The sequence below is a fragment of the Trichechus manatus genome, unplaced genomic scaffold, assembly GCF_000243295.1.
Source record: "Trichechus manatus latirostris isolate Lorelei unplaced genomic scaffold, TriManLat1.0 scaffold00010, whole genome shotgun sequence".
NCBI lineage: Eukaryota > Metazoa > Chordata > Mammalia > Sirenia > Trichechidae > Trichechus > Trichechus manatus.
Genome location: NW_004443946.1, coordinates 1,590,058 through 1,600,433, shown reverse-complemented (window position 1 = coordinate 1,600,433; position 10,376 = coordinate 1,590,058). Strand labels below are relative to the sequence as shown.

The window sequence follows — 10,376 nt, the reverse complement described above, 5'->3', positions numbered from 1 at the left end:
ACCAAAAGGTCAGCAGTTTGAATCCACCAGCTGCTCCTTGGAAACCCTATGGGGCAGTTCTACTCTGTCCTATAGGGTCACTATGAGTCGGAATCAACTTGATAGCAATGGGTTTCGTTTTTTGGTTTTATTACACACAAAACAATATCCAAACTACTTGGTCTAGCTCTTGATGCCTTCAAAAAAATCTCATTTTTGACTTCTATTTTGAACCATATCTCCTCTCCTTCCAGTCAAGTCAGACGTAGGGTTTCAGATAAAATAAAGGATGTCCAATTAAATTTGAATTTCAGTTAAATAACAAATAACTTTTTAGCAGATGTCTGTCCCAAATACTGTTTGTGACATATTTACTTATACAGAGTTATTATTTATTGTTCACCTGAAAATCAAATTTAACTGGGCACCCTGTATTTTTATTTGCTAAATCTGGCAACTCTAGTCAGACAAGTCTATTCTCTATCTCCCAAATACTATAGGCATATTACTACCTATGAAACTTTACTTATGAATTTTAAATGAGATAACATATGGAACATACTCAGAACAATGCGGAGCCCACAATAAGCATGCAATAATGGTAATATTATAACTCTTCTGAACTTGTAGGTCCAGCTCAATTCCCACTGGCCTTCTTTAGCCCACTCCAGCCCACAATATAATCTCTCTGCTCTGTCTCATATTTAATACAACACTAATTGCCTACTTTAATCATTTCATAGTTTATGTCTTACCAGCTTGGCTGCTAATCAAGAGGTCAATAGTTCAAATCCAGCAGCCGCTCCTTGGAAACTCCATGGGGCAGTTCTACCCTGTCATATAGGGTCACTATGAGTCAGAATCAACTTGATGGCAACAGGTTTTAACCCTAAATTTCTACCTCATATAAATCTTTGACAAATAAAACAGAATTTTTAAATAAAGCATTTTAGATTTTACCAAAATTATCAACCTTTACTCTTAAATCCCAGCTTAAACTCCAGTGTGCATGATTAAAGTACTCTAGCTGACCCACATATACACATGGGGATATAGTTTTAAGTAAACCCCACAAAAAGTGAGCTGTAATGATATCTACAAACCAGAGATTCATTTACTCAAATGATACCTGACGTGTTTGTAGTTACGAATTAATCAGATCTCTGCACTATTATCTTCCAATTAACCTGCTGCTTTATATTTGGCTAAAACCATTGTAAAAAAGCAAAAGTATGTGTGTGAGAGTGTGTGTGTTTGGGTACACGTGTGCATACACCCACACATGGGTGTACCAACAAAATGGAGGTACACATTGTAGATGTCTCATCATATTATAGGGTAGCATATTATTTCATTATAATTCCTTTAAAAACTACTTTGTCATGGTCCAGTTGGCTCATGACCTTTGGAATACAGAAGTTAGTAAGCCACGGGGTTGGATTCCACTTTTATCCTTCCATCAATCAGTCCAATGAAGGGCTGCTCATAAAAACTACACACTTAATTTTGTAACTGAGGTTGAATACACGTAAAATTTCATTAAGTTCAAATTTTCTAAAACTTGTTTCTTAAAAGGGACATATATAAAAGTAAGCATGCAAATAATCAGCTCAGGAAAAACTAATCTTTCCTGTTTTTCATGATGATCTGTAAAACTCACAATCTTACCAAGTAATCACATTCAGTTATTAATGGAAAAAAAAAATCTCACAGAGCCTAAAATCATGTTCCCGGTTATACAAGATACTTAAATTATAAAGACACTCAAAAATCTGTTCATGATCAAATAATAAAATTATGAGATATTATTCAAGGTAAGCTACTTCTAAGAAAACCTACACACACACAAAAATACTAACTACATTATTAACCACTGCTTCACCTCAGTCACAATCATGGTCTAGCTCAGAATTCAGATCCTGGCTTGGCTACTTATTAACATGTACCTCTCTGTGTCTCAGTTTTCTTATCTATAAAATGGGAGCCCTTTCTCCCAAAGTGGTTGTGAGGATTAAATGAAATGCTTAGAACAATGCCTGAAACATGGCAAACATTCAATAAATGCTAACTCTTACTCTTAAATTGTTTCCCAGTTTAATCTCTTCAGGCCTGCCTCCAACCTAGGACTTATTCACAAGACTAACTTTTGGAAATAAAAAGGTAATTGAAAGAAAGCACTTTGGTTTGCCACATTAAAATAAACCTCCAAGATCCAATTTCTGCCTCTTTAACTCCCTCAACAAATTTGTCTTTTTCACTCTCATCTGCTATGATGTTCGCAGGCCAGGCTACTCAGCTAATGGGAATCAGTCATGAATAACCAGTTTCATGGGTCTTTCTATGAACTCCAAGTGTTTTCACCTTTTTTAAAGCTCATTTATAAATGTCCTCCATAAAACTTATTTCCATAACTCCTGCTAACTTAGTTTCTCTTTATAAAATAAGTTTTACATTCCCACATGGTATTTATAGGTATGTTCCATGCATTATAGAGCAACTCTCCAAGAAAGAAATATTTCATTTGTGAAGTAAATTATTTTCCTAGTTTATATTGGTTAGAGGAGTAATGCCAATTATCATGCAACATATTAGTTTCCAAGTCAATAAAACTCTTCCTTTTTAAAAGTTTCATAATGTAAAATACTGGATTCTGAACTTGATTACAGTAATACCAAATGAATAAAAACTACAGTTTAGTGATGTTATCTGAACCTATTCCAAATTAATCTAGGTTATCTGGAGGAAAGGGCACTTTAACAGAGAAGCACATTTACCTTAAATCCAAAGACTAGTAAAACTACCATTAAAAACCGGAAACACTTAAAATGAAATTATTTACAAAATTTTAAAGACTGTTAAAATTGATATTGGTATGAGAAACTCCTGATTTCACACACTTAAAATTATTTGGGGGTAAAAAAAATCCAGGCTAGGCTATTCTATATTTGAAATCAGTAACAGGCCTCAGGGCTCACTAACTGTGTAAATTCAGTCAATTATATATGCCACTGTTTCCTAAAATTTCGATTACAACTAATTTGACAATGGCCTTTTGCTTTAAATTGTTTATTTCCTAAAAATTTTGGTAATGTTTTAAACCCTGGGCATTAGACCCAGGGTCCACAAATGTTTTCTATAAAAGGCCAGATAATATTTTAGGGTTTTCACACATACCATCTCTGTCACATATTCATTTTTAGTTTTTTTCCTTACAATCCTTTGAAAATTTAAGAACCATTCTTAGCTCAGCCCCTATAAAAATAGGCCACATCCAGATTTACCCTTGGCCATAGTCTTCCCACCTCTGGTTTAGACTATATGTATTTTGTTATGTCAATTCCAGTGTGATATTTTCTCCTTCAAATATTTGCTCAAGTGTCACCTTTTAATGAGGCCTTCTCTGAATATGTTCTTACCTGTCCCCTATATATATAATACCATATAACATATAGTGCTAGTCCCTAACACCCTATAAATTTACTTATCATCTTATCCTTGTCATGCCACCACCCCCAAAAAATGTAAGTTCCATGAAGTTTGATTTTTTTTTTTTTTTTTTTAATGTATCTCCTGCACCTAGAACAGTGACAGGTATATTAGCAGGCTTTCAATAAACATGTTTAATAAATCTACCCTCCCACTTATAAAACAAGCACTAAAAAAACCCAAAACCCGTTGCCATTGAGTCAATTCTGACTCAAAAACAAGCACTATGGGGGAAATAAACATCCTATATGAGATAAATTAAAAAGAGCAAAAAACTTCCAAGGACAAGATTAACAAAGGGAATACTTTCATTTTAAAATTCTTTGAAGTAGTCAGAAAATATTTGAAATAAAGGCAAAAAAGGTGAAATTTTCAAGCATTTTCTTACTGTACCACAAAGTAAGGTTAGTTCTGATAGTTTTAATTCCCTTGAAACTAAGTTCGCCATTACTTCAGCTTCTTTAGTAACAAATTTCAATTGTTATTCCTAACCCTCTCAGCAGACCTGTTCTGTCTTCTTTGATCTCATCTGTGTGTTCCCTGCCTATTCAACTCACTGATCTAGTCTGGCAACTTTTTCAAGTTTGGCAAAGCAAGAAGTTACTTTGCCTCTTCTATGGCTTGTCTCCCAACATTTCATTTAAAAACTTCCTAATACTGTAATCTTTCCTATCTTGTCTTTTACTATTCAATATAAACAAAGCAAAAAGCTAATTCTATTGAATATTCAATTTAATGTTATGCTGCAAATACATTATGCTCAGTGATCAGTCAGACTTTAATTGCTATATGTGGTTTTACAATTTTCTACCTATAACAAGAGAGATGACTTATTGTAATCCTGACATACACTTGGTAAGGTACTGAGAAAATAACTTCGCAAACTTTGTAAACTCCATCACCATTCAGATTATGGCTACTATATTTCTAAACTTACATTAAAGCATAAAAACCCATCAAAGAGTAAAATATTTTCTACTGCTAATACTGATAATAATTGATATTCATTAATAAATCACAGTACTAAATGTATTAATAAACACTAATGTGGGAATTATAGATCACATTAAGGCAGTCTAACATCAAACTACAAAAATTACTGATCCAGGAAGGAAAGCTTACCAGAAGGGAAATTATTTTTTTAAAAAAATACCCTTTTACCCAAGTTATTTTGTTTACTATTTCCTTTCTAAATGGCTACAATTCCTCCAATTATATCAGGCAAGCAACTTGGACCTCTAAAAGACAAACTTTAAAATCCAGAAGTCTACTGTCAAGGGTTAAGACGACTCCTTAAACCAATTCTTTAGACACAATTCTGTACAACTAAAAATCATAAGGTTGTAATTTTGAAAAAAACAGTAGCACAGAAGACTGCTATAGAACTTTAATTTTTAAAAATCATTTTCAACTGTTTTGGTGTCCTACATTATCATGAAAATCAGATTAAACTTGGTGGAACTACAAGAGGGCAAACCTCCTTATACAGCCAGCATACAAGAACCAAACTGATCCTTCTTTTTGTTCTTATAAAAGCCAGCAGACTCCCAAATTAAATCATTTATACCGTATTTCCATGGAAAAATAAGATAAGCCCAACATACCACGTCCCACTTACCTAGTTCAAACGAGTAACGTAACGTGAGAAACTGCACTGTGTAATTCCTTTATTCTCTGCAAATTAGTGCTTTATCAACACTACAACCATAAAGAACACAATTCCAAGAACTGTACTTTTTAGTTTGGGGAGATCACAGTCTACAGACTCATTTACTTATATCAGACAAGATTAACCTCATTCAAAACTTAACTGCAGTTTATAAATTCACATAAATACAAAAGTTGATGCAATTAAACAAAAACTTCAAGATTTTATTTAAGTTCTTAGATTATAACTTTTTCTGCAGGTTATAATTACCTGCCCCATGATCACCAATAGTTATGCTTCGATTTACCTACATCAATTATAAACCTTTTTATATCCTTAAAGAAAATGTGAGAATTACAATTTCTTACCAAAGGAGCTAGGGTTTTCCAATTTTCAAGTATTTACTTCTCCCTCCCCCCTTTTCAGTCAGGCATTTCAAATAAACCAAAAATAGCCACATCTCACCTGCAACATTCAAAATCAATCACTTGATGTATAAAATTTTAACTATGCCCCCACTTATTTTAAGACATACACAAAAAAAATGGCTGCCTACCATCTGTCACAAGTTAGAAATACTACATTTAAAAATTAACATGAGGGTTTCAAGTTTCCTCCAGTTTAGGCATTTATACCTTTGTGCTTGTCTTGTTTCAGGATGTTCTTACAGCATTGATATTTGTATAATCCACGTTAATACACCTTAAAATGTAATCATTTAAAACACTAAGAATTAAATTTATGGCGGAGCTTTGGGAGCTTTAAAGGCAACCAAAATGTTCTTAGATGCATTTGTCAGCCTCATTTGTAGATACCTCCACTAAGGTGAAATTGAGAACTTTATATTTCAGTTGCATATTAAATTCAAAAATCCCTTTGCACCATTAGGAGCCTACAACATAGCACCTCATCTGCTTTAAGGAAAACGTTTGTCAAAAGTTTTATTGTGAATAGCTAATTTTTTATAACCTTATGCTTCTCATACATCTTTGGTAAAAGCTCCATTACACAATATGGCCAAAGTGTGAAGGACCAATACTGTCCAACTATACCATGATAACCCGCTCAATTTTAGTTTTCAGATACCCTCATTAACGAAACTTTTTCCTGTATATTGTCTTTTCAGTCTTCAATTCTCAAATTCCCTAAGTTTAACTCCTTGAGGATCTCTAAAATTAATCCTTAAGGCTATATAAGAACCAGATGCTGCTTCACAATCCTCTATCAAGCATTAACATCTGGTTCAAAGTATTATCATAGTGGTCTCAACAACCTAGTTACTGGTCCTAACCAGTTAAGCAAGTCATCTTGTTAGGATCCAGATATCACCAGTGAGCACACTGCTTACCCTTCAAAAATAAGTTTACATTCATTGACACCTGTAGGTTCTTTCTCTTCATCCTACTTCCCCTTTGTCATTCCTTAAGTCTACACATCATTAATTCCATCACATTTCCTTCCTTAAAGGAGATGGTGTATTACTGAACCAACAAGATATCTTACTACTTGCATGAGTTGATTTTACAACTTAACAAAGTTATTTTTATGAAATGTTTTCCAGTGTTCTATTTCATGAAGACGTAGATCACTCTTGTGTAAAAAAATGATTTATATGTTCAGCTTAATCAGTTGCTGTAATGTGGAAACAGGAATGTGTAATTTTTTCAACTAGGTAAAATGTGCATATAATTTGAATTGTTAAATGCATTATTAATGAAAACGTAAACACTTAAATAATTTTAAATCTACTTGTCTTAGCTGTTCAAAATAAAGAAAAAGTGTATTTTCCAGATTTGCCAAAAAGTCACTTAAAGTATCTACAAATACTTCATCTATTTGTGGCATACACCATTATTGCTCCATTTTCTGGAAAGTCTAAAGTTAAAATAAGGGAAAACACAGCAAAGTTGCTAACTTTGCAGTGAGAAGATTTGTGTCCGTGACGGGTTACACTTTCAGATTCTAATGCAGCATAGTTAGCTATGTTATGGGGAAGCTGGGTTTTATCTCTACTCATGCATGATGTATGTTTCAGAACTTAATAGCTGACATTTCAAAGAACTTCTTACATTACCTGTTCAACATACTGATGTGCAACTGGAACATATTACAATGATATTACTCATTATTTGCCACTGTGGGCTAGATTTACTACACTTGTCTTAGATATAAAAGGTCACATTTGAAATTACTAAGTTAAAATTAGAACTCATAAGGGAGGGAAAAAGGCCTTAAATATAAAAGACAAACGGCAGTTTGATTAAGCAATAATTTTCAGTTTACTAGATGAAACAGACTTGCAACACAGTCTGCATGAATGCAAAATAAGCCATCTACAGCAAGTGATAAGGAAACTGGGCAAAAAGGAAAAAAGCATACATTGGAAAAAAAGATTCTCTCGAAATAAAAAAATCAAACCATTATTATAAGGGGCTTTACCAAGAATTGCTATATTTCCCCCATCCCACCAATTGCTGGAAGTCAACAAGAGCATCTACCACTGTGTTTATGTCAAATGTCAGATCAGAGCATTCTAACGCAAAGCAAAGGGAAAAAAACAAAAAGAAAACCCCTATGCCACCCTAAACCATAGAAGAGTAACTCCACAGAGTTCAAATTCAAAAGAAGAGAAAGTGGCAATTGAAAAAGGTGATGGTGGCGATAATCCTATGAATGGGTTTTTGATTTCTCTCCTTCCGGGGGATGGGTGGAGAACGCTCATTAGGATTTGTAGTTAGAGGTTAGCCATGTGAGCCCCTCATAGAGTCCATCCCCTGAGGTGGCACAGGAGGGCTGCACATACCAGTTCCTGTCCCGAATCCGGGTCAGGCCCAGTTTTTCCTGGATCTCGTGGGGTTTCATGGCATCAGGCAGGTCCTGCTTGTTGGCGAAGATGAGGATTATGGCGTCCCTCATCTCCCGGTCATTGATAATGCGGTGTAGCTCCTGGCGGGCCTCGTCGATGCGGTCGCGGTCGGCGCAGTCCACTACGAAGATCAGACCTTGGGTCCCGGTGTAGTAATGCCGCCAGAGCGGCCGGATCTTGTCCTGGCCGCCCACATCCCATACGTTGAACTTGACGTTTTTGTAAGTCACCGTCTCCACGTTGAAACCCACGGTGGGGATGGTGGTCACCGACTGGCCCAGCTTCAACTTGTACAGGATTGTGGTCTTGCCAGCCGCGTCCAGCCCCAGCATGAGGATCCTCATTTCCTTGTTCCCGAAGATTTTGGATAGCACCTTCCCCATCGCGTCGGAGGAGCCGGGGCCGGGGGCATTCAGGTCTACCGGGTCCCCTCAGCCAACAACTCTGCCGCCGCCGCCGCGAAAACGAAACGAAGCCTCCCTGCTGCGAGGGCGCCCCTGCGGCCTTCGCTGGGAGTTGCCGCCTAAGGGCAGAGGCCGAGGCCCAGGCCCGCTGCTCACTCGGGCATCCCCGACCGAACACCCTGATTCCTCCAGTCGCCGCCGCTGCCGGGGCCCTGAGTCTGCGCCGGGAGAGCCGCCGCCCTGCTGAGGCGCGGCCCGGCCCGGAACTGCCCTTCCCCCCCGCCGGCGCCGCACGAGCGCCGCCGCGGTTCCCGCTCCTCCGCCTTCTCCTCACCCAGCCACGGGAGACTGAGGCTCTCCGGCCGACCGAGTCCGCAAGCACCGGGTTCACCACCGACCCAGGCCACCCGAGAGGCAGTGCGGCTCCGGCGCCTCCTCAGGTCATTGATCCTCGCGGGAACTCGGTTCGCTGCCTGCAGAAAACACAGAGAGAAGAGCGAAGTTACTGCTCGAGCTCCAAAAGGGAGCGGGGTCCGAGGGGCCCGCCCTTCCAGCTCGGCACGGGGGGTTACCTCCAGCCGCCGCCCCGAGCGCGGGCTCCCTCCGGCCTCCGCCTCCTCCACCCAGCTCTGCCGCCGCCGCCGCCGCCGGAAAAGGCGCGGAGCAAACCGCCTCACTTCCCCTCCCGACCACGCAGGCGCAAGAGAGGCCGACCGTTCGCACAAGAGCGACCTCTGTAAGACCGGCCCGCGCGCCTAGCGTCCTGGGCGCCACGCGCAGGAGGGGGCGGAGCTACGGTGGCTCGGAAGGCTCGCAGGTGCACCCCGTCCTGAGGCCCGCGAACCTTGGATTCTGACCTGCGTCCAGCTGTCACTACTTTAACGTCTCCACGTTTCTATGCATTTCTTTTCCGCCCTCTGTCCTGCTCACTTCTACCCGAACTAAGGGAGTAAATCCACCTGGACGCCATATAGTGGAGATCGCGGGCAACCCGCTGCCATGACGAACGCCTCCCCCACGCTGCTTCCAGGCCTTTTCTCAGACCTCAGTGCTCGCCAAATGCTCTCCGAGTTCCCTTCATCCCCCTCGAGCCTCCGCGCACGCTTGATCTCCCAGGGAAGCCCTATCTGCTGTTTTTACCTCCTCCCGGACCCCTCCTTGGCTTCCTTTATCTCTCGTGTTCTGTGTGTTTTCTGAAAGACACGTGGGAGGTCAGTGTTTCGTGCAGAATCTGTCAGTGCTGCGCTTTTACCGGGACAGGTTTGCTCTGAAGACTTTCTTTTGACTAGTTGAGACCTATCTCTATGTGTCTCGTCAGGACCAGCCCACGTTTCTTAAAAATTACAGCGTCATCATGAATTCCCGTACCTTGCCGCGCTTTCTCCTTTTTTAGGATGCTAAAGGTTTTTGTATTTAAATATCATCTCCTTGCTGTGATAAGTAGTAGTTTCTCAGTAAATACTACCAACCAAGGGGGAAAATGAGCCGTGGTGGCGCAGTGGTTAAGAGCTTGGCTGCTAACCAAAAAGTTGGCAGTTGAATCTACCAGCCATTCCTTGGAAACCCTATGGGACAGCTCTACTCTGTCCTATAGGGTCTCTCTGAGTTGGAATCAGTCGATGGCAATGTGTTTGCTTGTTTTTAAGGGGAAAAAAACCCTGAAATGGTTTTTTTTTTTAAAAAATAGAGAAAGATGCTATAATATAGCGTGTGCTAACATTATTTCAAAATTTAAGTAAATTAATAATGGCTGATAGGTTAAATGATAACCTAAACTTCAGCATGAAATGAATTTGTTATTAATATTCTAACAGTGATCTAATTTTCTTAAAATCTTTTACGAGGCACTGTAGTAAAACTGGAAAAAAAATTTAGAATCAGAGGATTGGAGTTCGAATGTCGCCTCTGCATTTCATAACTATGAATCCTTAAGTCTCAACTTTTATGAACTCTCGTTTCTTTACCTGTGAAGTCACGTTAAGGTATTATCCCT

The 10,376-nt window shown here is 39.1% G+C and overlaps 1 protein-coding gene across 1 annotated transcript; it reads right to left on the bottom strand.

The window, feature by feature from the left end:
- Positions 1–3,520: 3,520 nt before the first annotated feature.
- On the bottom strand, positions 3,521–9,102 carry ARF6 (ADP ribosylation factor 6). Its single transcript, XM_004370839.2, has 2 exons — positions 8,956–9,102; positions 3,521–8,856 (listed from the first exon to the last, which is right to left on the bottom strand). The coding sequence occupies exon 2, from the start codon at positions 8,360–8,362 to the stop codon at positions 7,835–7,837; it is 528 nt and encodes a 175-aa protein (XP_004370896.1). The 5' UTR covers positions 8,363–8,856; positions 8,956–9,102; the 3' UTR covers positions 3,521–7,834.
- Between the last annotated feature and the right edge of the window lie 1,274 nt (positions 9,103–10,376).